This window comes from Aspergillus alliaceus (assembly GCF_009176365.1).
Source record: "Aspergillus alliaceus strain CBS 536.65 unplaced genomic scaffold BDW43scaffold_20, whole genome shotgun sequence".
In the NCBI taxonomy this organism is placed as follows: domain Eukaryota; kingdom Fungi; phylum Ascomycota; class Eurotiomycetes; order Eurotiales; family Aspergillaceae; genus Aspergillus; species Aspergillus alliaceus.
Window position 1 is genome coordinate 310,227 of NW_022474703.1, and position 25,200 is coordinate 335,426.

The 25,200-nt window shown below is 49.6% G+C and overlaps 14 protein-coding genes across 14 annotated transcripts; 10 read left to right on the top strand and 4 right to left on the bottom strand.

Moving 5' to 3' along the window:
* Positions 1–113: 113 nt before the first annotated feature.
* On the top strand, positions 114–542 carry BDW43DRAFT_79883 (uncharacterized protein). Its single transcript, XM_032050530.1, has one exon. The coding sequence runs from the start codon at positions 249–251 to the stop codon at positions 474–476; it is 228 nt and encodes a 75-aa protein (XP_031900676.1). The 5' UTR covers positions 114–248; the 3' UTR covers positions 477–542.
* BDW43DRAFT_79882 (cyclin family protein) lies at positions 543–2,962 on the bottom strand. The gene is made up of 4 exons (XM_032050529.1): positions 2,801–2,962; positions 1,514–2,629; positions 919–1,458; positions 543–869 (listed from the first exon to the last, which is right to left on the bottom strand). The coding sequence occupies exons 1-4, from the start codon at positions 2,810–2,812 to the stop codon at positions 609–611; spliced, it is 1,929 nt and encodes a 642-aa protein (XP_031900677.1). The 5' UTR covers positions 2,813–2,962; the 3' UTR covers positions 543–608.
* A 495-nt stretch (positions 2,963–3,457) lies between these two features.
* On the bottom strand, positions 3,458–4,528 carry BDW43DRAFT_79947 (uncharacterized protein). Its single transcript, XM_032050532.1, has 3 exons — positions 4,136–4,528; positions 4,067–4,084; positions 3,458–3,974 (listed from the first exon to the last, which is right to left on the bottom strand). Exons 1-3 carry the CDS (start codon positions 4,255–4,257, stop codon positions 3,626–3,628), a joined length of 489 nt encoding a protein of 162 aa, XP_031900678.1. The 5' UTR covers positions 4,258–4,528; the 3' UTR covers positions 3,458–3,625.
* Positions 4,529–5,424: 896 nt separating this feature from the next.
* On the top strand, positions 5,425–6,026 carry BDW43DRAFT_275274 (uncharacterized protein). The gene has a single exon (XM_032041838.1). The coding sequence runs from the start codon at positions 5,437–5,439 to the stop codon at positions 5,743–5,745; it is 309 nt and encodes a 102-aa protein (XP_031900679.1). The 5' UTR covers positions 5,425–5,436; the 3' UTR covers positions 5,746–6,026.
* A 986-nt stretch (positions 6,027–7,012) lies between these two features.
* On the top strand, positions 7,013–9,141 carry BDW43DRAFT_300077 (putative C6 finger domain protein; the record flags this gene model as incomplete). Its single annotated transcript, XM_032044838.1, has 2 exons — positions 7,013–7,792; positions 7,867–9,141. 2 exons carry the CDS (start codon positions 7,013–7,015, stop codon positions 9,139–9,141), a joined length of 2,055 nt encoding a protein of 684 aa, XP_031900680.1.
* A 1,661-nt stretch (positions 9,142–10,802) lies between these two features.
* Positions 10,803–12,704, top strand: BDW43DRAFT_275278 (putative DNA-directed RNA polymerase III RPC4). Its single transcript, XM_032041839.1, has one exon. It carries the CDS (start codon positions 10,837–10,839, stop codon positions 12,193–12,195), a length of 1,359 nt encoding a protein of 452 aa, XP_031900681.1. The 5' UTR covers positions 10,803–10,836; the 3' UTR covers positions 12,196–12,704.
* A 401-nt stretch (positions 12,705–13,105) lies between these two features.
* BDW43DRAFT_275279 (uncharacterized protein) lies at positions 13,106–14,476 on the top strand. Its single transcript, XM_032041840.1, has one exon. It carries the CDS (start codon positions 13,532–13,534, stop codon positions 13,973–13,975), a length of 444 nt encoding a protein of 147 aa, XP_031900682.1. The 5' UTR covers positions 13,106–13,531; the 3' UTR covers positions 13,976–14,476.
* On the top strand, positions 14,469–15,725 carry BDW43DRAFT_275281 (uncharacterized protein). Its single transcript, XM_032041841.1, has 2 exons — positions 14,469–14,921; positions 14,992–15,725. Exons 1-2 carry the CDS (start codon positions 14,792–14,794, stop codon positions 15,261–15,263), a joined length of 402 nt encoding a protein of 133 aa, XP_031900683.1. The 5' UTR covers positions 14,469–14,791; the 3' UTR covers positions 15,264–15,725.
* Positions 15,197–15,725, top strand: BDW43DRAFT_79984 (uncharacterized protein). The gene has a single exon (XM_032050533.1). The coding sequence runs from the start codon at positions 15,300–15,302 to the stop codon at positions 15,582–15,584; it is 285 nt and encodes a 94-aa protein (XP_031900684.1). The 5' UTR covers positions 15,197–15,299; the 3' UTR covers positions 15,585–15,725.
* An 820-nt stretch (positions 15,726–16,545) lies between these two features.
* Positions 16,546–18,099, top strand: pfy1 (profilin). The gene is made up of 5 exons (XM_032041842.1): positions 16,546–16,766; positions 16,880–16,895; positions 17,014–17,098; positions 17,172–17,306; positions 17,381–18,099. Exons 1-5 carry the CDS (start codon positions 16,739–16,741, stop codon positions 17,507–17,509), a joined length of 393 nt encoding a protein of 130 aa, XP_031900685.1. The 5' UTR covers positions 16,546–16,738; the 3' UTR covers positions 17,510–18,099.
* Positions 18,096–19,174, bottom strand: BDW43DRAFT_275286 (Got1 family protein). Its single transcript, XM_032041843.1, has 5 exons — positions 18,805–19,174; positions 18,717–18,743; positions 18,566–18,614; positions 18,476–18,491; positions 18,096–18,420 (listed from the first exon to the last, which is right to left on the bottom strand). Exons 1-5 carry the CDS (start codon positions 18,833–18,835, stop codon positions 18,121–18,123), a joined length of 423 nt encoding a protein of 140 aa, XP_031900686.1. The 5' UTR covers positions 18,836–19,174; the 3' UTR covers positions 18,096–18,120.
* A 193-nt stretch (positions 19,175–19,367) lies between these two features.
* BDW43DRAFT_275289 (uncharacterized protein) lies at positions 19,368–20,743 on the bottom strand. The gene is made up of 2 exons (XM_032041844.1): positions 19,906–20,743; positions 19,368–19,849 (listed from the first exon to the last, which is right to left on the bottom strand). The coding sequence occupies exon 1, from the start codon at positions 20,526–20,528 to the stop codon at positions 19,965–19,967; it is 564 nt and encodes a 187-aa protein (XP_031900687.1). The 5' UTR covers positions 20,529–20,743; the 3' UTR covers positions 19,368–19,849; positions 19,906–19,964.
* A 38-nt stretch (positions 20,744–20,781) lies between these two features.
* BDW43DRAFT_275291 (DASH complex subunit DAD4) lies at positions 20,782–21,544 on the top strand. Its single transcript, XM_032041845.1, has 5 exons — positions 20,782–20,917; positions 20,985–21,041; positions 21,092–21,136; positions 21,188–21,272; positions 21,324–21,544. Exons 1-5 carry the CDS (start codon positions 20,915–20,917, stop codon positions 21,359–21,361), a joined length of 228 nt encoding a protein of 75 aa, XP_031900688.1. The 5' UTR covers positions 20,782–20,914; the 3' UTR covers positions 21,362–21,544.
* A 6-nt stretch (positions 21,545–21,550) lies between these two features.
* On the top strand, positions 21,551–24,801 carry BDW43DRAFT_275294 (actin-related protein ARP5). The gene is made up of 5 exons (XM_032041846.1): positions 21,551–22,051; positions 22,119–22,439; positions 22,491–23,431; positions 23,483–24,259; positions 24,309–24,801. Exons 1-5 carry the CDS (start codon positions 21,856–21,858, stop codon positions 24,339–24,341), a joined length of 2,268 nt encoding a protein of 755 aa, XP_031900689.1. The 5' UTR covers positions 21,551–21,855; the 3' UTR covers positions 24,342–24,801.
* The last annotated feature ends 399 nt before the right edge of the window (positions 24,802–25,200 follow it).

Below are 25,200 nucleotides of genomic sequence, written 5' to 3' on the forward strand. Positions count from 1 at the left end.
ACATATCGGGAAAGGGGGCATGTTTCATTCGTGATAGTAGGTTGGATGGTCTGCAAAACAAAATAGACAAAGGAAACAAAAGGGGTGCAGATTAATTAAGAGAATAAAAGGAACCATCGACCATTAACTCCCAATTCCGGATTAATCGCATGGCTTTCATGTCATCCGTTTTCATTAGTAAAAGAAGCAAAACTCCGCCCATTGGTGGTATCCGATTTCCCGTCCGTCGAAACGTGTTCTAAATCCCAATGTGCTTGAATGGCACGGACGAATGCAAGTTGAGAACTCATAAAATGGCATGGAAAGTCCGTGACAAAAGAAAGTGTCGTGATAAAAGTGCTTTGGCGAAGCAGAAACTCACTTTCCGCTTCTTTTTTTCTCTGGTCTCCTCGCCGGCTAATTTTCGTTCCTTTGTCTTTTCTTTCCTTTTTTTACTTTTCTTGTTTTTGGTTTGTTTTATTCGCTTTTCGTCTTAGTCGGGTAATACTCCAGCGTGTCAAGTAATCGTGCGGTACGAGGCTATCAATATCAGGGCAGCACATCTACCAATCGTCACTTGTCCTCCAAGGGCAATCCTGGCGAAGGATTGCCGGAACGCCTGATGGCGGCTACGCTCGCTTCCAGTAATGTCCTGGGTCAAGAGATGTCGGATTGCAAAGACTCTTCTCGCGGGTGACCTCTGGAAGTTGAAACCCTTTCCTCATCTCGGCTTCGACGAAAAGCGAGGCCCGCTTGAACCGTTTATCGGTATATTTTTCGTAGATAGCCGCATGATGCTTACGAGGGATCTCACAGCACTCCATCATAAGAGATATAAGCGGGTAAAGCTGAGAGTACGTGTATCCCGCATAATGGACATGAGCAGGTGTCTGTTCCGAGGTCAGCGGAGGCGCACACGAACAGTGTTTGCAGACTTACCCAGTTCCCTTTCCTCAACATCATTCTTGCGAGACAATGAGCACCAGCAGCCGTAAAGCTTGGCGGACACCCGACGAAGCGTTCATCCATGATAGTAATCTCTAAGAAATACTTGGCCAACGTCCGGGTCTCCAAGTCATAGTCATCAGCTTTGCTGATTTTCCGCAAGAAGCTCATCGGACCCGGCCACCCAAGCTCAAATTGCAGCATGGTAAGCATGAAGCGTTCAGCCTTGAGAATTTCATCGGCGTTATAGCCTCCGTCGACCATATAAACAATTTCCTGTACGGAAGGGCAGTTTATCTCTTCATATTTGGCAGCAATAAAGATTGCGGTAGCTCCCACAAGCTGCAGCTTGCCCAAGGAAACGATTTTGCATGAGAGGAAGCGATCGATATAGTTGACACACAAGAACAGTGTTTCAGGAAGCAGTGAAAACCGATGGTGGACTTGGACAAGCCAATCCATGAGGACGGAGCGCATAGACCATTGAATCTCTGCCTGATTGTCCATATAATGGGCATTCGGCAACATTTTGATCTAGGTGCAGTGAGCAACTGTTCGCGAAAAGATTTCAGTAGACACATCAACATACCTCCTGTTCCCGCATATAATCAAAGATATCTTCACTGTATTCAGCCACCATGCTTGTATCCCAAAATTCATCTTCGATATCCTCCACTGTCCGTGTTGCCTCAACGATTTGCTTTGCGAGTGCCAACTCCCGTCTCACTTGCTGCGTGTATTTGGGAAAGAGCATGGTAGTGGTCGCGCCGGTCGTATTATCGCCACGAGATCGATAGGAGCGGGCTGTTATATACCCATCATCCTCTTCATTTTCGTCATCCTCATCGTCCCAGTATTCTTCAGGTTCGGAGTGAGCGGGCACGTGGTCGTGGTATGCATGAGAACCAGGGGCAGCTCCACGTTGTGGCCTCACAATGGGGTCAGAGCTGTCGTCCTCTACTACTGGTCCGGCTTCAGAGCTCTCTGGGAGTTCCTTGATACTCTGAACCTTACAGACATCCTCATCAACTTTGGGCGCTACCGTTTCCTCTCCACCAACCTCCGAGCCGACAAACGAATGCTCCTCGTAATTCTCGAGATCATCGGTCGATATCTCATTAACCACATCCTTGTCCTTCAGGCTGTCCAGCTGCGAGGGCGCTGTGGATGAATGCGCAACTTGACCCCCAGTAGTCCCTTCCTTGGTTTCAGTTGTTTCCTTGGATGTAAGTTCGCGTTTTTCTTTCAATGGTTCCAGATGATCCTTAAAGACGGTTCCTCGCTTATTCAGGGCCTTGCGAGAGTTGGCAGTATGCTGCGGCACGCCAATTGGCTTTCCGATGGGCTCCAGGGCCTTAGAAGTTGAGGCGTTGTTCAGCAGGCCCTTGACGCCCGACACTGACATTGGACGCTGGGCAGGCTGTGCCAGCACCGAAGATTTCCTCTCCGCGACCTGCACGGAAGGCTTCTCCAATACCTTGGTCTGTTTCTTGGCTGCAACAGAAATGTCATCCCGAGCACCTTGGACGGTTTTGGCAGTATTACTGACGTCGCCGAAGGCAGCTCTTCTTGGACCATTCTTCGTCACACCATTTTGAAACAGAGCCGACAAGGCGGGGGTTGACTTGTTTTTCTGGTGAACCGTTTTGCCGGCAGCGTGAGGGAAAGGCGCATTTTCGTCCCCACGGACGCGAATTCTGTGAGGCTACAATCAACTCCATGTAAGCATTCAATCTCGTAATAGTATACGATGCCCGAATTCAGGCATGCAGGGGGAGCACCAAGCGCGTCAAAGTTCGTAAACATGGTCGCAGAGGGCTAGAGGGGTATCTTTGGTGGACAGTGACTAGGGAAGAAGAAAGACACGGAAACATACCTTTGCATCCATTTTGATGCACCAGAAGACTTTGAAGTCTTCGCCAGACTGTGGGAGTTGATGTTTTGGGAGGAGGCCGGGGGGCGGTTTTGTTTACCTATTTGCTGCGAAGGGGTTGTAGGAGCAGCAGCTAAGTTATACTAAAACCACCCTAAACAAACAACCCAACCGCGCTAAAGGACTTGCGACAGTTCGAACAAGGGAGAGTTTGGTCAAGAATTTGCAAATCCACCACGCCCCAGAAATTAACTGATTGAGAGGAGCACCCAGCGCAGCATTTAAAAGAGTTGTTCGAGGGAGGAGGAGGGATTGATGTTATTGCAGAAAGAGAAGGAGAGCGACAAACAATACCTTCGTCTCTACTGGAGACGGGTTACTGCCTTACTTGGTTACCGTCAACAACAGGCACACTATTCCGTTTCCAGGGTTGCTGTGGCATGCTTATGTCAGCCATGTGTTTGCATGGTTTGCGTGTCTAGGCCGTCATGACATCAGAAGTCGCGTCTCCCCATCAGGACTCGCATTTGCATTCACTGCCAAACAAGTCACCAACTTCAAGCATCGTTGTCTGAAAAATGACTCGTGGGTTCTACAGAATCATGCGATTCAGGTCCGGTTACGTTTTTAAGAAAAAGTCCTTCGAATGGTAATGTCGGACGCATATCGCTTCACCGCACTTTGGACGCGCCGGGAAACACGAATTCAAAGCTTATTAAACACGAGTTCACGTGATACGATAGACTTGCTACCGTCCACCGTTTTGGCAAGAGATTCGACGCTTTTGGTAGTCAGTTGGAGGGATGGGCTGGGTTACCTACGGTGGTTTTATATTGTTGGTCTTCTCTCCCAGTGATTGATCATCAATTCCCTGGACAGCTTGCGATCGGTCACTCCACTTCGCTTAACATGGCAAGATCTAAGTAATTTCCCAGCTGTGTGATGAATGCCCACTGGAAGGAATCGGTCTCTCATCGAGAACAAGCAATAATGGTTAGTTCTGGTGGTTATGGAGTACAGAGATTGAGAATCTCCCTCTTTGCTTTGGCGACCAAATCGTCTGGGTTCCTCGATTTCCCCGTTCGCACCCGTATCGCCGAAAAAAAAAAGCCACCACTGGCCTCTAATGTGGGACGCGGATCCGGCGGTACCTATCATGAAGCCGCGCGATTCGTAGCTTTGACTTGTCTTCAGCATAAACATCCACAATAATGAAAGGGAGAACCCTCCCCACTGGTTGAACAATTAGGACCAGGTCAGTCCACGCACATTCTTGGGCTCTTTCGGCTGAGGAGAATGAGCCATCTTATATCCAGGTCTCTTCGCTTCAAGAATTACCTTTTTTCCTTTCCATCCACAGCCGGTGTAAAACAGTGGGCACTGCGCCAAGTGGCCGTCTGATTGATGGTTATGGAATTACCTAAACTTTCGGTGTGCATCCATACGCTGACAACAACCATCGGTTTGGGTCAATAGTGCTATTTAAATCAAATGATGGGCTGGTAAAATGGCCCCGCTTTGGATTCCCAATGGCTACTGGGATTGCCATGTCAAAATCCTATTATTCTCTTCGTCCATCTCATTTTTCCGTCGCAAGGATATTCTTCGTGGAATAGGTGTTGATCCTAAACGTACATACATACAGACGGTGGCAATGTGATCTGAGAGATCGATACCACTCTGTATGGGGGTCTGTCCTCCGTCGGGTCATTCAAACGGACTCGTCCAATTAATACTGCGCCAACGGTATCTTTGCGCCAGCTGGTCTGTCGTTTGATCGCCTTTGCGCAAGGGCTGTCTCTCTACGTTTTCCGCCTTTTATTTCTTAGTGCAACCACTTTCTTTCCTCAATGCGACAAACTTCCACCTGATTGGGGAACTACCGCTCTCTATGGATATCCAATCTCTGGAAGATGATATGAGGACCTTGGGAAGATGATATCGCCGCAACCCGCACACATTATAATGTAAGAAAGATATCTAGTAGTCAAAAAGCTCCAACTTACAATCCCTGCCGAACGTATCGTTTGTCATATGCGCCCAACAGGCGAACGGGGAGGATCCATCCTAATGGAATAGGCAGTCGAACTAACGTAGTCCACCGTTCCCGAGGAGGGGTAAAAGAACAACGACGACTCCAACTAAGTCTGGACAGGCGCAGATCATGAAACGAGGCAACAATTGGGCGCTGTCGCCCGCTTGGCCGCTGAATTTCTTGTCGCATGCAATAATTCGTAGAAAGGATGCGATCCTTCTTTCCTTGGATCTATTCTATAAAACTCGGGTTTCCACTGGCGAATTCGTTGGTCGAAGCGCCAACGTTTGTTTCCGCCGTTAGATGGGATGGGACGGGATTAGGTTGTAGCTCCTCCAAGAGACGTGCGACCGGCCAGGAGGATATCCTTCCAGTATGATCGCAAGCTTCAATGCTGAGTGAAAATGAGTCCAATTACTATGTTTCTAGCGTCCATCCCCCAAGAGTAGTCGTTGTCACTTCTATTCTATCCAACCGGAAGCTGTTTGGGCCGGGTCTTTTTAGATGGCCCAGTAGGGAAGGATCATGACGGAATGGACCCTCGTTCTCCTCAGCAGTTGGCTGGGATGTGATCTGGGGGTCACTCGACGTGGCCACGCTGAGGATGTGCCAAATTACGCCACTTCCTGTACGTCTGTTCTGGTCCGACCGGAATAGTTGGGTAAAAGGAGAGCAAGATATGGGAAACAGATCAACAACGAACGCCAGAAAAGCATCTGCCACAGAAAAAGAAAGACATGGCAGGTTCGTCGCCCTAAAACTGTTTTTCTGCCTTATTTTTTTTGCTTTTGTCAGTCTTTGCGGCAGAGGTCAGTCGAGGCATTCAATCGCCATCAGAGCTTTGTTGGTCGCATCAAAACAGCTTGTGACAAGCGACACAAACCCATCAAACCTGGGGGTTACGGACTCGTAGTGACCCATTAACCACGTAAAAGTTGGCCTGAACCGCTAGCGACCCAAAATCATGTAAATTGGCCGGTCTTGACCTCATTGTGGCCGAGGGAGAGTTTGAAAATAGCCTTGGTAACAAATGCGATTGGTTTCGGTAAATGCGACAGAAGAAGCGCAAATGCGACAAATGAATAGGAGAACCAATCCACAAATCCAGCTTGAGGGAGAGAACGATAATGATTCATAGGCTTTAATTCATGATTGCAAAGTAAGAAATCGGTCGGTATTGGAGGGATGGTAAGGTCATGGTTGTAGTATTATTACTTCTTGTCACCGACTCCCAGACCAGTGACTTGAGGTGAAACCCATTCGGTGATCTGCACCCACTCACTCTTCTCCTCTTCCCTCTCCTCAACCTGCTCTCGTCAACCCAACCTATTCTTCCTCGCCCAGAATTCCCTCCGACTACCCTTCATTTTCGATCAAATTTGTCCTGGTTAGTTTCTCCTTCTATTTCTAATTTGCTGATCTCCCTTTTTGAGAATCTCCCACTCCCAATCTCCCCTGAAACAACGTTAGGTTGTGGTCAACTGCTGTGATGCCACCGCTGACATAGCCCAAGCGCTTCGTAGACGACTCACACACACTCCCTTACCACCACTGCAACCTCGACCATCGACATCGCTAATATTCCTCCCTTGTGACTTCGAATAAAATTTACAAGTGCGACTCCGGATGAAACAGTTGAATCTGCGATAGGTGAGGCTTTGACACTCTCCATCTTCTTCCGGGAGGTTCAGGTCGTTGCAGAACCTCCAGTTCTGCAAGCCATCAGGACTCAACCGGGCAGGACGGGGTATCTCATTTCCATCCCAGGATTCTTTTAGCATCCCCTCGGATCTACTGAAACCTCTTATGAGAAGATTGTGCTAACATATGAGGGTGGTTGTCGCCTAGGTTTTCAACGGTTTTTTCTTCCTCGTCAGTCGCTTTCGGCTGTTGCGACTTGGGGTACCCTCATCCCATCCACAACCTTTCCTCATCCATCGCTTCAGTAGAATAATCGCGGGTGATCCATCTTCTAGCCAACCCTCTCTGGTTTCCTCATTGTGGTAGGTTTGGATGGATTTTGCCCATACCCTCCCTCCCTCCTGGTCGCTCTCTCTGCCTCTCACCTCTTCCCCACCCTCGCCGCCGGGTCCACTCTTTCCACCCTATTCGGACATTCGATTAATCGAATCTTTGATGTAGCAGAATTGTGGTAGCCTCTCCTCCTGGACTATCCCATCATGCAGGCCGTCCAGTATGAACGGCACCCTGCTCTTGGCGGGTCGCCCACCTATACAGATCATGTGCCCCAGGACCCCCCCCGCAAGAACCCCGTCCCCAAAAACGTTGCCTTCGAGCTCCTACTTGATGAGAACTCCAAGGTGCGGGCTCGTATTCCCATGCGAGTGCAAATATATCCTCATGACACCACGGACTCGATTGTGACGACAGTCAAGAACTTCTACGGGATCTATGACGGCGCCGCGAGCGGTGTCAGTTTTGAGGATGAGCACGGCACCACACTGATTGCCAGGTACGAGAACTTGAGAAATAACATGACTGTGTACGTGCGGGTGATCCCCGTCCAGGCATATGCAGAAGGCTATGGAGAGCGTTATTACGGCCATATGCCGGTCGAGGCTCGCAAACGCCCAAGTCTTGGCGAGCCTTTCCAGATGGCAGCCGCAATGCAGCCGGCGCAAATCACAGATCACGGGCAACCACCCTCCCGGCCAGGTTCTAGACAGGCTCGGAAGCGCAGTATGTCACCGTCCGGGAGAAGCCGTCGTAGCGCTTCTCAACACAAGCAGCTCTCTCGAGCGGGTAACAAGAGCAGGGGCTCTAGCACACATGGCAGCTTTCATGACGATGGGGCCTCTCTTTACAGCGACAGCGAGGGCGGATATGGGTCTGTCTCTGGGGGTAAGAAGTCCCGTAGTGAGCAGTTAGGCAGCTCGGACATCAGTATGGACAATATTCTCCAAGATGGCCGCCGCAAGCGGCCCAAGTTTGAGAGTTCGGTTAGTTTGTCCTGGTTGACTTCCTATCAACCGATAAGCATTGTGCTAACCTTGCCTTTTTCTTTACGTTGAAGGAATTACCATTGTTCGCTCCCCCTCAGGTGCCTCTCACTACCTCTACCTCGTCGATCTCCCCCCAACGTCGATCCATCGGCCAAGAGGGGGCTATCTCGCCATTCGCACGCCCCACCCAGCGGCCCTACAGTTATCAACAACCATTACCCTCGCCGCAAAGCTATGGACATAGTGATCAGATATATGGGTATAATTCCGTACGGAATAATATCTATGCCACTCCAGTGGTTCCTGAACATGGACACCGCCTGCGGGAGCGGACCACGACCCAGTCATCAGGGCAATTCAGCAACCCAGCAGGTAATGGTAGCGGGCCTGGCATTCTCCCTACCCCCGACCCTACTATCGCCAGCTGCATTTCCGACGAGGATGTTGCGATGCAGTTAATCCGCTTGGGCGATGCCTCCAATTTCTCTCATGGACGAACATCGGCTTCGACCCTTGATGACGCCTTCAGTGGCGCTGCCGATGCAGCTTCCTCAACAGGGGCGACGAGTGACGGCGAAGATTTCAGCGAAGAAGATGATGACCTGCCCGCGCGGAGCAGACACAGGCTGGACTCGAGTCCGATGCTTCCGCCGGGTACTACAAAGCGTACACACAAGCGGCTGGACGACATCCTTCCGAGTTTTGACAGCTCCGATGGAAGTGATGGTGATGAAGAGTACCAGCACGATGATTGCCACGACAGCCCGATCAAAAACGAGGCTGATGATGATTCTCTTTACAAAGAATCAGCACCCAAGCCGAAGAAGGCTAAAACAAGGGCAAACAGTGCCGCCTCTAGCAAGGCCCGAGGAACCAAGTCAGCACCTGTGCGACAAAATAAAGTCCACAAGGCTGCACCGGTTGCTGCTCGTAAGGTGAAGTCGGTGCCAATTGCTACTAGTCAAAAAGCCGTTGTGCCACCGCAGATGGTTAGCCCTGCCCCGACACGGAAGGCCTCAACTTCCTCGGTCAACTTTCAGCACCAGTTGGCTGCCGATGAAGAAGACTTATCAACCAAACCGCGCTGCCAACGCTGCCGTAAGAGCAAGAAGGGCTGCGATAGGCAACGTCCCTGCGGACGGTGCAAGGATGCCGGTATTGGCATCGAAGGCTGCATTAGCGAAGACGAAGGAAACGGTCGCAAGGGCCGCTATGGTCGTCATATGGGAGTTCCTGTCAAGAAAGCAATAGAGGGGGGCTCAGTGTGCGGTGAGGCACTACCCATAGTGGCGGCGGCCCCGTTATCATCTACAGCCCTTGACAAGAACAAGAAACGCAAGCGTTAGAGTATATCCCGGCCTCCAAGTCCCTTTGTACCTTCCTCTCTGGCACCTGCCTCTCACTTTCAAAACAGTCAAATGACATACATGGATGACGGTACTCCAACACTACACCTTTTGTCCCTAGATGAGTCGTATTACCTCCTCCAAACCACCGCATATGTGCCATTATTATAAACTTGATCACATACATTTGGCCTCCTCTTCTTGAAAATGCCATGTCTTCTTCTCATTTTGCCGTCAATACTCATATGCTCCTTCCAAGGCAATAGCGCTGGAGAGATAACTACCGGGGGGATCTCGAAAATCTTTCAATGCTTCTTTTTGAATGTTTGGTTCCGGTTCACTCCTGTCTATGTTCCATGAGCCCTGTGCTATTTACATTCTTTCCTGTGTCCCGAAATCCTCGTCATGTTACACTCCGCATTCTACTGTGCTTGCTGTTTATCATGGATAGTCTAGCGATTGAACTGAGCGGGTTGATCATTGTTGTTTTTTGGCGTTGCGTGCTGCCATTGAAGCGGACAAAATTTCCAGTGTCCCCTCCACTCATTAGCCTATGTTGAAGTGCAAATTTGTCTTTTATATTTGATCCTTTTTTTTCGAGTGACCTGTCTTCGATTTGTCAGAATTGGGCTGCCGTTTGTGTGGTTTTTTGTCATCGAATAGGAAATATATATTTTGATCTTTAAGATTCCAATACTGTGAGTAGTGCGCCTTAGGAGATCCTTGATTGACCGCAGCTTTCTCTCCATTCTATTAGTGAGTTCCAACAAAAACCACTCCCTCCCCACTGCTATCAATGACTCATCGACATGGTTCAATGCTGAGTCCAATCCTTGTTTTATCGGCTTCAGTCGGCCGTTAATGCTCACTACCGAATAGAGTTTAGTGGGGATACTTTACTACTGCCCCGCATCGGCTTAGCCGCGCGCTTAATTTTTTCTGCCAAGCCTAAGACCTCCCGGTATTCACTCCCAACGTGAATATCTACATCTTGCCTGTCGAGGGACGCTCCCCGCACGCCTTTTGTTTGAGAGGTTCTCATTTCCTTTGTCCCTTTATTCACCTCTATATTCATTCGCTTATCCCCGTCCCCCTCTCATCCTTCTCTTTCAACACCTATTAGCGAACAGTCGGTACAAAAATTTTCAACTCAATGTCCTGTTGAAATACTCTATCTCCCATTTTCTCTTCTCCGCTTCAAAATAAATCCACGCACTCTACATACACAACTAGCTACGCATCATGCCCCCCAAGGCCGCACCCCGCCGTGGCGCGTCCACCGCAGCCGCAAACCGTCGAACAAATGCCTCCGAGAGTGCCGCGAACCCCGCGACGCCCGCAGCCGAAACCCCCAGCGCCCGACCATCCACCGCCAGAGCCCCCGTACAACGACTTCAATCCCTAAAGAAACGGACCCCGTCCGGTAGTATCGGACCGGCCGCGAAACCACCCGGTCCGGGCGCGCCTGGCGAACCGGCGAAGCCTACGCTGAAGTACAAGCCGCGTGCGGTCGGGCGACGCAGTAAAGAGGAGCGAGAAGCGATCGAGAAGCTCGAGGCGGAGCGGCATCGAGAGCGATTGGCGGAGGCGGCGGCGATTCAGCGCGGACGGGGAAATCATGGGCCTGGCGGAAGGGGCGGCGGTGGAAGGGGTCGTGGAGGGCAGTTTGGTTCTGCTAGTGGCCCTTTGGGATCTATGGCTGGTCGGCGGGGTCGGGGTGGTGGTCCTGGTGGATTTGGGGCGAGGTTTGGGGGTCAGGATTCCAGGGCATCGTCTATGTCGAGGCGGAGTCGGTCGGTTATTGATATTGCGAGTGGGGCGGCTAGTCGTGATGTGTCGTCTGATGAGAGTGACAATGAGATTCGCGTCAGTATTGATCATATCAATCTTGATAGTGACGAGGAGGAGGAGGCGGAGCAGATGGTGGATAAGAAGAAGGGCAAGCTTGCGATGCGGAATGCGGACTCTGGGGAGAGAGGGTTGCGGCCGATCCGTGTGGAGAGACAGGAGCATGAGGAGCGGGCGGTTAGTGTCAATATGGAATCTAGTTCGAGTAAATCGGCCGAACTCCGCCAGCAAGCGCAGGCGAAGGCTGGGGAGGATGATGCTCTGTTTGTCCAAGATGACGATGGATCGGCCACTGAAAAAGAGAATGCGCTTCGGGTGAAGCAAGAGCCTACGGATGACGACCAGGCCATGGCGGATGTCGCTCCCCATGCGGATGAGGGACTGACTACTGATGATGGGCTGTTACCTGAGCAAAAGGTGAAGGTCCGCCGGAAGATCTCTCGAGAGCCACCCGCTGTCAAGGACCCTAAAAGCTTACTACGCACAAGGGAGGATGTCGAGGAGTACGAGAGACATGAGCAGGACCTTGCGATGGTCAAGGATCTATTCACGAAAGAAGAGAAGCCACAACCCGAGCAGTCTGAACAAGCCGAGTCCTCAGCGGAGGATGCCGAAACGGCGGCCGCAGACGGTGCGGAGAAAGAACAGGAAAAGATATCCGAAGAGGAAGAAGATGAATCCGCTAAGGACAAACTATCCGGTCAACTATTCCTGATGCAATTTCCACCTATGACGCCCAATCTAGTGCCCGGGGGTCGCGGTAATAACCCTGGCGCGGAATCTATAGAAATCCAGGACCAGGATACCCCCAACGGTACAAACAGTAACAGCAGCAATCAGCCGCAGCCACCACCACAGCAAACGGCAGTCAAACACGAAGATGGAGGGGAGATTCTTGATGGAGCGGATGAATCCCAACCCACGGAGCCTTCTAAAGTGGTCACCGCTACAGATTGGCAGCTGAAGGCCGGACGCGTGGGCAAGTTAAATGTTCATGCATCCGGGAAAATAACGATGGATTGGGGCGGTATCAGCTTTGAATTGGATCGAGCCACCGCCGTGGATTTCCTCCAGGAGGCGTTAATTGTATCGGCGGCTGCAGATCCTGCTGAAGGGGGAGTTCCGGAAGAAGAAAACAGAGTATGGGCTATGGGACAGCTCAGTGGCAAGTTTACTGTGACGCCCGATTGGGAGAAGATGCTATGAAACGGGAAGGACAGCCATCGTGCTGCAAACATCAAACCCTAAACGAGATACCGACCGCTAAGTCATGAGAGAGGCTTTTCCGCCCGACGTGCATACTCCGTACGGCAGCCACCCGATTCTATCTACGACTGTGGCATTATTTAGCGGCCGTTCTATGGGTCTTCTGATGCATCTAGAAATAGTGGCCAACGAGATCAACGAGAGCGAATGACTATGTGGAGGGACAAGACTAGACACATGAATCCTGTACATATATCTAGCGATATTTAGGACGATCTGTCCGATGATGTGCATTGCGGCGATGAATGCGCTTGAGTCAGTTCCATAGATAGTCTCGGGACGATCCTAATATTAGTATCGGGACGTGTGGATAGAAAGAAAGCGTATGTATCATGAATATCTGTTTGCCTATGAAAGGGTCTAACATTCAACACACACCACGTTATGGGATCGTCTAGTCCTTGTTTTTCCTTTTTTTCCTTTAATTCTTCAATTTTATGCACGAATCCCGTTGAAGATTCTACTAGTAGATAAGGCTCTTTAAATGATTTGTCTCAGGCAATCAAACAGGAAATTGCATCACCCTCGCGTGGAGCCTTCAGGCACGCTCACTGGACAACCAATGCCCAGCCATGGTACCAACTGGGGAAGGCCTGTTACAAGGGTCCGCCATAGATGCCTTGACAAGCTTCTGTGAGTGGCACGAGACATCGATCGACTAGCACTAGTCCCAGCCCGTGCTGACGCGGCCGGTCAGCAACCAATCATAGAAGCTGCAAAAGAGGCAGAAGTGGAGCCGTTATGGGGCCGTGCCTGTTAGTTCGAACAGAAGGAAGCCAAACACTAACAGGAAATAAACTAATTTCCAGGGCCAACGGGAGTCTGTGGGCGTCTGGCCGGGTTTTCTCTCCCTTCAACTGCATCGGCTTTCTCCATCTCTGCGCTGCTTGTTTTTCTTCTTCCTGTTCCCTCCCCGTCGTGGTTGTTGGTTTTCGGTTTTCGCTTGTAGTTTTCTTCCTTTGTCTATATTCGCGCGGTTGCTATCTTCGCCTTTATCCTCTGAAACGTGTCCCCGTACTCCCCTGTCAGGAGTCTCACTTGGTAGCCTCACTTCCCCTGACACCCCCCTCAGTTTCTGTTGCGACGCGACGCCTCGAGATTTGGTTTCACCCCGATTGGATCTCCACTCTCGACATACTTGGTCGAGAGTCACGAACTGTCGTTACTGTTTACCTGCCCTTCTCCGAAAGGTTTTCTGTCCGATCACTGCGCCCTAAGACACGATATTCCGTGGAGCCCCCTATTCTTATCGCAAACCGCTTCGAACATATACAACATGAAGGCCTCGAATAATTTTCTGTGTCTGGTTTCTGCAGTAGCCCTTGCTGTAGAGGGCTACCAGGCCCCTTCAGCTGTCGCGCCCAGTCCGTCGCTACCGAACATTACTTCTCCGGTCCCGTTGCCAAATATTCAAACACCCCGAAGCAAAGAGGAGGAGTCGAAGCTACCATTGGACGCCCGTCAAATGGTTCAAATTGCCAACCCCGGTGTAGCCAAACCCCCGGCTGCCGCTACCACGGAAGAGATTCTTACGACGACCGTTGTAGATCAATGGCCGGAACCCTCGAGTGGATCAATCGGACTGGGAACATTGACCGCATCCGCGGGAGTGACAAAATCACTGCGTGCGCGGAGTGAAGGCACACTCGGCCAGACCCCATGGATAGGAATGGCGATCGGGCTCACATGCACGGCGCTTGCGGCCGTGATGCTGGGGTAATTATCAGACGCCGAACCTTGGGAGCTTGAAGTTTTACTAGCGACCATCGCATCTCATTGCCCATTTCATGGGTTTTGCATATGGAGTTCACCTTTTCTTTTCTACGACCTAGCAACCAGCATGGGTTGCTACTTGCTACGAGCGTATTTGCATTCATGCATCCGACAGCAGATAGCCCTATAATACTTTGTGGATAGTATATGGGCGCTGCCTCTTTGTTCTATACTTTTTTTTTCATCCTTCTGTGCTGCATTGCTCTTGGCCGTACTATTCTTATCATTCATACCCAATTGTTGTATAGACTGGGTTTGCTTTTTTATACGTGTACATGATACCTTTTCTTTGAAGATTCCGCTTCTGTCTTGATATACTCGGATTTACTCGACGATGTATCTACTATGCATGATGATCCAACCAATATATCTATTACATTTTTATTACTGAATGGTTCCTTGCAGGCACCTTTCGTTTTATTTCTTATGGCGGAACACGCGATAGCCAATAGGACGGCAGGGGTCAAGAAACAAAGTTCCGGCGTCTGACTTCTTTGTTTCTTTGGGCGCCGGCAAACAGCATGCGGGCAACACGAGACAAACAAAGATCAGCCTTGTTGTCGCATGCGACTTGGCAGGTTGAGAGAACGAACTTAAATGTCACCGACGCTTTCCCTGGTTGTTTCATTTTTGAATCCTTGGGGGGGCGGTTCCCCTGATCTCATCCACCTTGTCCCCTTGATCTACTTTTTGGCCCTACTCACCTAGCGCCATTTATCTCCAAACTTAAGAAAGTCAAAGGGACTCAAGGAACAAAGGAACTATGCATGAAAATCCAAAGAACGTCCCTCCCTACACGCCAATGTCCTCGCTCGGGCACGAGTTGGGCATTATGTTCATCTTTCTCGCGGCCTGTTTCCTGATCATTGGTGTGTATGTTTACTTTTGGCGAGGTTAGCTTCCTCCTTTCTGTTATATACAAATATCCGCGAAAGGTTTACTGAGTGCTGGGTCCCCTGAAAGCATTCGAACGCCGTGAGGCACACAGAGAAAACTCCCGCAAAGAGCGGCTCTCCGCGAGACGCTTCCACAATGGGCGTGGCGGCATCCATGAGAAATTGCATGATAATCAGAGGCTCGAGTTGCCGGCGAACAGCAGATTTGGACTTTCAAATGGCCGTGAAGCCGGGGTGAGACCGACTGATATGAACATAGGGGCGGAGTCAGCTAGCAGTCGGGGGCATCGAGCGAATGGATGGATGGAGATGGATATTTTGGGTACGCCGAGGAGGTGACAATATCCCCTTGAAAGGGTCCATATTCTCATTAGCATGGTGTTTACTTGGCTATCTGTCTCTTTTGCGTATCTACGAGGGGCGTTGGCCTTTCAGGAACCTTTTCTGGGCCGCGGGTTGCTTATATTCTATCATTCTCATGGGATGACTTGGTCGCCGAGTCGACCGCTGACCGCTACTTTTGATGTCGAGTCAGATAGAAGGTCAATCTCGTTGCATCCGGTCTATCTATTGATTTACGTCTTTTCTATGCCCAGGCTGTTGGGATGCTGTCATCCGGTGGGTTCTCCAACCCCCTTATGGAGAAGCGGAGTATACTAAGAGTTGGGTGGCTGGTATGGAATCTGTCCGAATTGACTAAATGGATCGTATTGCATATGAGCCTCTTTAGATTTGTTGATCTGCCGTTGGTTAGGTGGGTTCATAAAGGGCGTTTTCCAATAAAAAAAATCTAAATCTCCCGTTGCTGTTCTGTGTATACAATATATCTTACGGTGACTTTACGATATATCCTGGACTATTGCCCATTATACATGGTGACACAGCCCCTTCTAGCGCTGAATAAGATATAAAACCTTGTATAAATCGGTGTGATTTCATTATCTTTGGCTTCCGCCATCTGTTTTCAAAGCTCGCCTTGAGTGGTTGTATCCCCTAGTAGTTAGGGTTAAACACCTGACATTCCAATCAATCCACAATGGGTTGCCCGCAGCAGGCAGATGATCTGCACGACTGCATTTGGCCTGTCATATATGACAGGCACGTGCCTTGCAGCCGTACCGCCTTCTTTCTAACAAGCGGTAAGAAAGAAACTGGGAGAAGAATCACATCACCTAAGAGATGGATGGTTGAGTGACTAGTTCTATACTCAAGTGGGTGCCCTGCTCAGATCACCAAACCCGAACCAGACTAAGGAGGTTCCGGATACCGTTTTGTTCTCGTGCCTCCACCGCCTCAATACTCTGAGCTTGAGAATCTGGCGGTGACTCGACAAATACTTTAACTATCTATCGGTCGGGATAAGAGATTCTGATTGGGGAAGATGGTTTTGTATGGTTATTTTTTGTGGACTTGATATGCAAGAGAGCACATTAGGGGTAGTTAATCGCATTGAAAGAATGCTGAGGTTGGAAAAGCCTTGATGTTATTATTATTATAATTTATTTTTTTTTCCCTGAGCGCTAGTATTGAGTCCTGCAGGGCGGGGCACGCGAATCGCTCACTGCCAGTGTGTTTTTTCCCGTTTGGTTGCCAACGCAGCCAGGCCACCCCACCTCGTCGGCGCGGCTCTACCTAAACTAATAATCAACTTCAACGAACTTCTCCCCCCTCTTTCCTCATCCCACACAACAATAACAACTTTGATACCTTCCATCTACTTTCTTGCCCCCTTTGCGGTTTACCATCATCCTCACGTCTCTCACACCCCTTAATCCGACCCTTCTCCGTAATCGTTTCTCCGTTCATCGATCATCATGGGTGCCCACTCTGCTGTTTGGCAAGGTGCGATTGATTTGGTTGTCTTTGTTCTAGCGGCTTCTTGTCCGAAGCTCTTCTGGGCCAGTATTTCTGTAGAATGATGTAGCTAACTGCCTGTCTCTTTTTTCTCTCTCTAGGATATGTCGATTCCAGGTACCGTCTATCCCCTATCACTTGCTCCCTATTACCCCACTTCCGCTATCCGAAGCTCTCCCCGATAGCCTCCCGCCCTCGCCTTAGCAGGTCGTATATTCTGACAAACATGCCACAGCTTGATGGGATCCGGCCAATTTGACAAGGCTGCCATTCTGAGCCACGACCTTTCCGGCACCGAGGCCTATTCTCCCGGATTCTCGGTATGCGACTGGAAACCCCCCGATTCCGTTCCCCGCCGGATAGTATGATCCAACCACTAACGGCCATTGACAGATCACCGTGGACGAGCTCAAGGCCCTCGCCGCCGCCTTCGCCGATAGCAACTCGGCGATGCAGAACGGTTTCACTGTCGGTGGAGAGAAGTTCGTCGCTATCAGAGCCGACGACCGCAGTCTATATGGCAAGAAGGTACAACCACTCGTTCACATACTAGAGACTTCATCTGGAGTCTCAATACGAAATGCATACTGACCCCTGAGCAGGGCAAGGAGGGTATCGTCGTTGTGAAGGCCAAGTCCTGCGTCATGATCGCCCACCACCCCGAGACTGTCCAGACCCCCAGCGCCGCCACCGTTGTCGAGAACCTCGTTGATTACATCAACAAGTACTAGACTGCTGTGTGGAAACGAAATGAACGTGTCTTCTTAACTTGTTTAAAAAGGACTGTGTCTGCTTCGAATTGATTTACTGGCGCATCCTCTTCGTTTCTATGTTTACTCTACCTCCTTTTCTTCTTCCTTCTGTTCGCCGTTCGATATTCATCGTCACTCGTAGATATGTGCAATAGGTTCTGATCTAGTCCGCAAGAAAGATTTCCAAATTTCCGTCGCCTACGATGGATTGCGTTGTCGCAAGGCAACAAGTATAGACTTGTCTTCATACATCCGTATCAAAAAGCGTTAAATTGGGTTGCCTATACCATCCAACATACTTACCCATTAATCCAATCATAGACACGCAACGGCCAGGAAAATCAAAGAATAATAATTACATGTCTAGCATTACAATATATATCACTCCATCAATATAAACTCTCACCACAGCATCCCCCTCCCTGCAAAACAACAGAGAAAAGGAAACCGCACTCCCGTCCAGATCCCATCAGGAAAAGGAAAAAGAATAATTCATATCCGTCTCATCATAATCATCCCAACCCTTCCCCCTCCCCATACTCAAACCCATACCCATACCCATACACAACCACTCACGCTCACACCCTAGATCAAACAGGAAGCTCAGCATTACTAGCCCTCCCCCCGGCCAAAACTTCCAACCCCCTCTGTAAATACGGCCCCACAACCGGAATATTGCCCGCAAACTGCCCAATCGTGATCAGAAAATCGCCGAAGAGAATAAACAGTCCGTATAGCTCGATCAGAAAGCCCGTTAGCGGCCACCGGAGGAGAATAAGGAGGATGCCCGCGGTGAAGGCGGCCGTGCCTTTTAGTTTTTGGCGGCGGCTGAAGAAGGCGAGGGTTTTTTGGAAGCCGATTATTAGGGTTAGGCCGATTAGGAAGAGGATCTAGGCTTTGGTTAGAGTGGGTGGTTTGGGATCCTTTGATGGGGGTGGAGCGTACATTTCCCATTGCGAGGCTGGTTGGTTTGGTCTTGTTAGTTTGGATCTTTCTTTCTCTTTTTGGGGGTGTTAGTATGGGGTGGGAACGTACAGGGATCGGTCGAAAAAGAGGAGAACTCCTCCAAAGAGGAAGAGGGCTCCTGTTGGTTTTTGGGAGGTGGTTAGTTGGTGGTGACGGTGGTTATTTTGGGGTTGTGGGATTGCATGCTGGTGATGGTGAGATTGGAGTATCTGGGACGTACCTCCTGAGCAGAAGATCATTCCGATTTCTAGAAGATGTTAGAAATGTGGTTGTTGTTTTTGTGCGCGCGAATTGGATGTTTTTCTTACTTTGATTATCAGAGAGCCACATTGCGGGCATTTTGGGCTGAAATTGCGATTATGAGGGTATGAACAAAAGGCGAAGGGGCAGTTTCCTAGGTAAGGGTGTCGAGGCCGTTTATGTATGTTGGAAGAATCAATTGTTTGGCGATTTTGGGAGATTGAGATCGAGCGTCGGGTGGTCGAAATTAAGTGCGCGATAAGATACTACTGTACATGGGTTGTATTGGCTGGTTTGGAGAGTGTGTTTTGATCGCGTGGGCTCAGACCGCGCTGCTTAATTTATTTGGAATAGTGGTCAGGGCCTCAGGGGTTTTATATAGGGTTCATTTGTGTCGAAGAGTCATTATTCATAGGCAAAGGTTCGATAATAGACATTGATCATTATTTTGATTGCTGATGGCGATTGATTTGCTTGCCCTTTTCTGCCACGTCTCCCCTTTTGTCTTAAGTCTGGCGCTAGGCGGTTTGGGGAGGCGGTGTGATAACTAGCTCCTGACGCATTTAACCGCACATTTTTCGCTTCTGTCACTTCTTCGACTGGAGGAATGATATTTGACCATGTCGTGGCGGTTGTATAACGCACAGTTATTTGTTTTGTCCAATGCTTCGATTTTATGATGGACTAGTGCCATGCATTTGCTTACAATGGTTTTGTTGACTTTAGACCGGTCTGATATTTACATACGCGTTATTTAATGAACGATAGCGATGTACCACTACAGCATTGAATTCGGACTTGGAACTGGGTTATATTCATACGATCACACATAGACAGCTCTGCTTCTCCCCCCCGCTTCTATTTCCCTGCCAGTCTTCTGGTTCGCTCATACGCCGCGGCGACAGCATCCCCAGGATGCTGTAACTGATGCTCTTGCTCGTGGAGCATCGGTAGTAGTCGAGTGCAACTAGCACAAGGCGAAGAATGACACTTATATAAAGGTCACGATTAAGCCGGAGCGCTTTCTTGAACCTGTCTCGAGAGGGGCACGGTGGGTGGAAAGGGCTTGACTGTGATGGCCGGACATTCTGCAATTAGACCAAATGATAGTATCTACAATGCATTAGCACCTTTCAATCATTGAATAAACAAACACCTTCGTAGCTCACCTCATCCGAGAAACAAATTTCACGTAAAACATAACTTTCCGTCTCTAACCCTAGACCTATTACTTGAGAACGACATGCGCCGCCCTCAACTCCAGATAACTCTCAGGCACACCCTGCGCCAACGACCTAACCACCCCAAAGACCTCCTTATCATGGTATCGCAGCCTGGTCTTCGGATCCGTATACGGCGCCGGCAACCCCGTGATATCGCAGTATTTCGTCTGCTGCGACGGGTGGAGTGATGGCGCCGACTCAATGTTCGTATACGTTACCGCCGGTCCTGACGGAAACGTCGCTCGCGCATTCTTCTCCAGCACAAGCGTAGAGAGGTTCTGTGCCGCCTGCGCGATGTTCGTGCGCGGAGTTCCCTCGGCCGGGGTCTGGCTGCCATCTGTGCTGGCGGACGTGGTCGGGAGGGGCGTTGTTGCGCCCGAGTTGGCTTGCGTAGCCATCTGGGAGGCTTCTTTCCGGGAGCTCTCAGAGATCAGCTGCTTGACGTTTTTGTTGCGGCGTTGGGAAGGCTTCCAATGGGGATTGCGGAAGGGGCGGGCGATGTGCGCGATGTCGAGTTGGTTGAGGAGTTGTTGGTGGCTTTCATTTTCGGCGGGCGTTGGGGGAGCCATTATTGTATTTGGATATTGGATCTTTCTTTGAAATGTTGGTTTGTGGGTTGGGGGTCAGATGTGAAGTTGCTGGTAGGTGCGGAGTGTGCACCGGGGTTTCAATGGTTCGGAGTCTAGACTGAAGGAAGTTGGTGAACCAAGGCACCAAACTATTATGATAGAGAGTGTTGATTATGTGATAGTATAGCAACACAAGAACGAATAGGTAATCTCCTTAGAAATGTGAAAGGCAATGACAAATGTCTGGAGTATGGCTTCAGTAACTTATTTAGAATTAACTCTGAGCCACGTGATGCACCGCATTGGGCAGTATTGGATAGTGAAGCAACAAACAAAGATCGGAATAGCATTCTATCCATAACAGTGCCCATTCAATACCAGGAATAATGGTAAGTCAGATCAAGCTAAAACCATACAGATGGAAGCAGTACTAAAGTACTAATACCGAATCTGTAGGAGAGCCCACACGAGCACCAGCAGGCAGTGATTCTCTCGCGAATTATCAATAACATTGTATGTTGGCTGTGGTTAACTTAAGTACATCGACATTAACAGCCAGATAGGAAAAACTGAATGAATCTATTATGGCTATGAACAAGAGCCTTCAGGTATGTCAAATCGATATAATAGACTAATACGTACTAATAAACGCATCGCAGGAGGTCAATATCCAGAACATGAATGTGGAGCTTGTGGCGCAAATGTTCAAGAACTACCAGTCCAATGTGCTGTTTCATTTGGAAGGTAGATTACTCAATTTCTCTGTATACATCAGGATTCAACTGACAGAATTAGCTACGGAGAACTTGACAGAACCGGCGCAAGGCGAGTGAGGTCGTTCAGTGTATTTATAGTACATGATGGGATATGAGATCAATCATGAAGATATGAGATACCACAAGGAATATATGTTGGCAAGAAGGATCTTGGGATTAATTCGAACGTGAGCTTTATTTTGCACGGTATATTTTGGAATAATTTTCTTTCCCTATGGATAGAATAGACCTGGAAGGGAGAATCATAGAGTGAGATGGATAGATAGTCTTGGCACCATACAAAGACCGACCGACGGTGGCTCTCCCTCTTCCGTCTTCTGCGCCGCCGTTCAAACCGGGGGACTTTTAAGCTTCACATTCTTCCATCCTTGGGCACGGTCACCAATAACTCTTTTGTCTGGGACTTTAACATCCCAATCAAGTGCAGGCCAATCTCCTATTGAAACCTTCTCCTGGTCTGTCGTACCACTGCTTGCGCCTGATTGCAATGCGGTGAACCGCACCCCGAACCCTCGTACGTTGCTGCTGGTCCATTCCACCTTCACGTCGCCATGACTATCACATCAGTGCAGGCGGTGCCTTCCAACCGCTTTGCGATCACCTCATCGGAAAAAGCCGCTGCGAAACCGCCTCCGAAAATCTATAACGTCCAAGACCCTCCTTTCAAAGGCTACCAGCCGCCACAGCCAGATGGTTATGAGCAGAGCAGGTCAAAACCCAACACGAACGCTATCGTGATTGACAATGGTGAGTTGACATATGTATCTACCTACTGGTGTATCTACGCATACTGATGTGTTAATTCTTTTCACAGGCTCAAGTCTGGTTAAAGCCGGCTGGTCATTCGACAAGAACCCTCGTTTCGTCATCCCCCCAGTAATGAGCCGGTATCGCGACCGGAAGCTCAACAAGGCGTGTCAATTCATCGGATATGATGCTTATGTTGATGCCACTACGCGCGGTCAGCTGCGCTATGCGTTTGACCCTGGCAATAGCGTTGTCGGTAACTGGGACGTTATGGAAGGGGTGCTAGACTATCTATTCCTCAAACTGGGAGTCGATGGGGCGAACGGCGGAGTCGATCGACCCATAGTCATGACAGAACCGATTGCGAACCTGAATTACCCCAGGAAAAGTGAGTTAGGCCTTTCTACTACTCCCACATGGTGTCGCTGACAACATTAAGTGATGAACGAAATCCTATTCGAGTGCTACAATGCCCCCTCCGTCGCGTATGGAATTGACTCTTTGTTCTCTTACCGGTATAATCGTGGAACGGATGGCTTGATCATCTCTTCCTCTCATACGTCTACGCATGTTATCCCTGTGCTAAACTCTAAGGCCATGCTCTCGAACTGCTCACGACTCAATTGGGGCGGCATGCAGACATCGGAGTATCTTCTGAAGTTAATGAAGCTGAAGTACCCAACCTTCCCTGCCAGAATGACCGAAACCCAGATGGAGGATCTGGTACACAAGCACTGCTATGTGTCGACTGAGTACGATCAGGAACTGAGTAGATACCTGGAGTGGACAGGGCTTGAAGATAGAGACCACGTTGTTCAATACCCATTTACCGAGCATGTAGTGGTAGAGAAGTCGGAGGAAGAACTGGCGCGCATTGCGGAGCGCAAGAAAGAGAGCGGACGTCGTCTGCAAGAACAAGCAGCCAAGATGCGACTGGAAAAGCTGATGAAGAAAGAGCAGGAGCTTGAGTATTACAAGGATCTTCATAACGGCCTTCAATCAGAAACTAAGAAAGAAGCGAGGCGCATCTTGGAAGCGGAGGACCTGAAAGACGAAGCACATCTCGAACGGATCATCCGCGATCTGGAACGTTCTATAAAGCGATCAAGGAATAGGGATCTTGGGGTTGAAGAGAGCGAAGAGCCTACCGAGGAAATGTCTTTCCCTCTCCTGGACGTACCGGATGAGCAACTGGACGAGGCTGGCTTGAAGGAGAAGCGCCACCAACGACTCATGAAATCTAATGTCGAGGCCCGACAGCGTGCGAAGGCTGAGAAGGAGCGGGAGAAGGCCCGCCGGGAGGAAGAAGAACGCCTTGATAGGGAGAAGCGCGAGAATGACTTCGAAGGCTGGCTCGCTGAACGCAGGGCTAACCGACAGGTAGGGATGCGCAAAGAAGGCCTTGCTACCCTGTTGCTAACTGCTTAACAGGTCATCTTGCAAAGGATCAAAGAACGTGATAGGTTAAAGGCAGACCTCGGCAACCGTAAGTCATTGGCTAGTCAGATGCGCATGAAAACTCTTGCCAATCTCGCCTCCGACGGCCCCAAGAAACGAAGACGAGGAGGCGACGACGACGACTTCGGCGCGAATGACGAAGACTGGGGTGTATACCGTACTGTGGCTACCGGGGAGCAGAGTGATGAGGAGGAAGAGGAGGACCTTAGCGGAATGCTCGATGCCGCTGAAAAGGAGCTACTCGAACATGATCCTGAATTCACGGAGAACCATACCCTCGCTGCACAGTCGGACTGGACTAAGAGCCTTGTTCATGTCTTCCTACGAGGACCTTGGCCATTTGATCCGGAAAGTCAACGAGAGGCCCATCAGTTGCATCTGAATGTCGAGCGAATCCGAGTGCCCGAGGTTGTGTTTAAGCCATCAATTGCCGGAGTTGATCAGGCAGGTGTGGTCGAAATTGCCGCGGACATCGTCAACCAACGATTCACGAACCCGGAGGATCAATCTCGATTGCTGCGCGATGTGTTCATGACCGGTGGCAACACGCTCTTCCAAGGCTTCGACGAGAGGTTCCGCAACGATTTCCGGGCCTTCCTGCCTCTGGACGCCGAACTCAATGTGCGTCGTGCTTCTGATCCTGTCCTTGATGCTTGGAAGGGAGCAGCGCAGTGGGCTTCCAGTGCCGAGCTGGCCAAATCATCTATCACACGGCAAGAGTATCTTGAGAAGGGCAGCGAATACCTTAAGGTACGTTTCAAGCTAATCTACCCTATTCGCATTGGCTAACTAGTTCTAGGAACATGATCTGGGGAACATCACCACGTGGTAAATACACCGACAAAGATGAAGTATGATTACGGCGCCTTAAGATGACGTTGACGTGTTCTAAAATGGCATGGCTTATACGGTGGTGTCGAGTTGCCCTAGCTGATTGGCGTGCGGCATAAGTTCAGCAGCATCATCTGACAGCCAGTACGTTTCAGGCTGTTACACCATTGGGCGGTTCGCTCGTATAGCGACATTGATATCCATGGCGCGAGGCAAAAAAGAGGGCAATGGGTTCCGTGACGAACCCAGGAGTCTGGCGTAGGGAAAACAAATACATGTACAGATATGAATTCATCGGAGCCGGTATGCATGGGGTTGGCCTGTGATGTTATTTTCAATGCACTGCTGTTACTTCTCACTAGAGCCTCTGTATTGTTTAATCATCTTCAATCCCTCCTTGCATATGAAGTCCTCTCTATGAAACTGTTCCATATCCCTAATATTAAGGCACAAGGGATGCTAATTAGGTTTTAAAATGTAGATCAGCATATCATGTATCCCTTTCATTAGCAGAAATAAAGTCACCCGTCTATATGGATCCCCTTACCTCGACGCCCTTGAACTACTAGTAGTAATGAAACTTCGAGCAAGGACCAAATTTTCGGTCAAACCTTCAGTAGACATTGATCATAGATTAAATTCTAGAAAGAGTGTCTGTCTCAAACAAATCGGGTAATTTAGTCGGGAAAATATGTTTCCTGATGTAAGGAGGAGATGATATTATTGGGGGAAGAATGAGCTGACAGGACAGGTCGACAGCCTCAGGCCGCAGTGCAGTTGCCTTATGGAACAACCGGATATCAAAATATAGAGTAGTGATACTTGGACAAACAAAGAAGGAAAGGGGAAAAAAAAATTGC

Excerpts from the sequence above, each read along its gene's own strand:
- BDW43DRAFT_79883 (XM_032050530.1), top strand. The coding sequence starts at position 249 with ATGTGCTTGAATGGCACGGACGAATGCAAGTTGAGAACTCATAAAATG.
- BDW43DRAFT_79882 (XM_032050529.1), bottom strand. Across the intron at positions 1,459-1,513 it reads ATTATATGCGGGAACAGGAG|ATCAAAATGTTGCCGAATGC; the intron begins GTATGTTGATGT and ends CACTGCACCTAG. Across the intron at positions 870-918 it reads TGTTGAGGAAAGGGAACTGG|ACACCTGCTCATGTCCATTA; the intron begins GTAAGTCTGCAA and ends ACCTCGGAACAG.
- BDW43DRAFT_79947 (XM_032050532.1), bottom strand. The coding sequence starts at position 4,257 with ATGGTTGTTGTCAGCGTATGGATGCACACCGAAAGTTTAGGTAATTCC.
- BDW43DRAFT_275274 (XM_032041838.1), top strand. The coding sequence starts at position 5,437 with ATGTGCCAAATTACGCCACTTCCTGTACGTCTGTTCTGGTCCGACCGG.
- BDW43DRAFT_275278 (XM_032041839.1), top strand. The coding sequence starts at position 10,837 with ATGGCTGGTCGGCGGGGTCGGGGTGGTGGTCCTGGTGGATTTGGGGCG.
- BDW43DRAFT_275279 (XM_032041840.1), top strand. The coding sequence starts at position 13,532 with ATGAAGGCCTCGAATAATTTTCTGTGTCTGGTTTCTGCAGTAGCCCTT.
- BDW43DRAFT_275281 (XM_032041841.1), top strand. The coding sequence starts at position 14,792 with ATGCATGAAAATCCAAAGAACGTCCCTCCCTACACGCCAATGTCCTCG. Across the intron at positions 14,922-14,991 it reads GTATGTTTACTTTTGGCGAG|CATTCGAACGCCGTGAGGCA; the intron begins GTTAGCTTCCTC and ends GTCCCCTGAAAG.
- BDW43DRAFT_79984 (XM_032050533.1), top strand. The coding sequence starts at position 15,300 with ATGGTGTTTACTTGGCTATCTGTCTCTTTTGCGTATCTACGAGGGGCG.
- pfy1 (XM_032041842.1), top strand. The coding sequence starts at position 16,739 with ATGGGTGCCCACTCTGCTGTTTGGCAAG. Across the intron at positions 17,099-17,171 it reads CCTATTCTCCCGGATTCTCG|ATCACCGTGGACGAGCTCAA; the intron begins GTATGCGACTGG and ends GGCCATTGACAG. Across the intron at positions 17,307-17,380 it reads GCAGTCTATATGGCAAGAAG|GGCAAGGAGGGTATCGTCGT; the intron begins GTACAACCACTC and ends ACCCCTGAGCAG.
- BDW43DRAFT_275286 (XM_032041843.1), bottom strand. The coding sequence starts at position 18,835 with ATGCCCGCAATGTGGCTCTCTGATAATCAAA. Across the intron at positions 18,744-18,804 it reads GTGGCTCTCTGATAATCAAA|AAATCGGAATGATCTTCTGC; the intron begins GTAAGAAAAACA and ends AACATCTTCTAG. Across the intron at positions 18,615-18,716 it reads AATGATCTTCTGCTCAGGAG|GAGCCCTCTTCCTCTTTGGA; the intron begins GTACGTCCCAGA and ends AAAAACCAACAG.
- BDW43DRAFT_275289 (XM_032041844.1), bottom strand. The coding sequence starts at position 20,528 with ATGGCTCCCCCAACGCCCGCCGAAAATGAAAGCCACCAACAACTCCTC.
- BDW43DRAFT_275291 (XM_032041845.1), top strand. Across the intron at positions 21,042-21,091 it reads CGCGAATTATCAATAACATT|GAAAAACTGAATGAATCTAT; the intron begins GTATGTTGGCTG and ends ACAGCCAGATAG. Across the intron at positions 21,137-21,187 it reads CTATGAACAAGAGCCTTCAG|GAGGTCAATATCCAGAACAT; the intron begins GTATGTCAAATC and ends AACGCATCGCAG.
- BDW43DRAFT_275294 (XM_032041846.1), top strand. The coding sequence starts at position 21,856 with ATGACTATCACATCAGTGCAGGCGGTGCCTTCCAACCGCTTTGCGATC. Across the intron at positions 22,440-22,490 it reads CCTGAATTACCCCAGGAAAA|TGATGAACGAAATCCTATTC; the intron begins GTGAGTTAGGCC and ends GACAACATTAAG. Across the intron at positions 23,432-23,482 it reads AACGCAGGGCTAACCGACAG|GTCATCTTGCAAAGGATCAA; the intron begins GTAGGGATGCGC and ends ACTGCTTAACAG.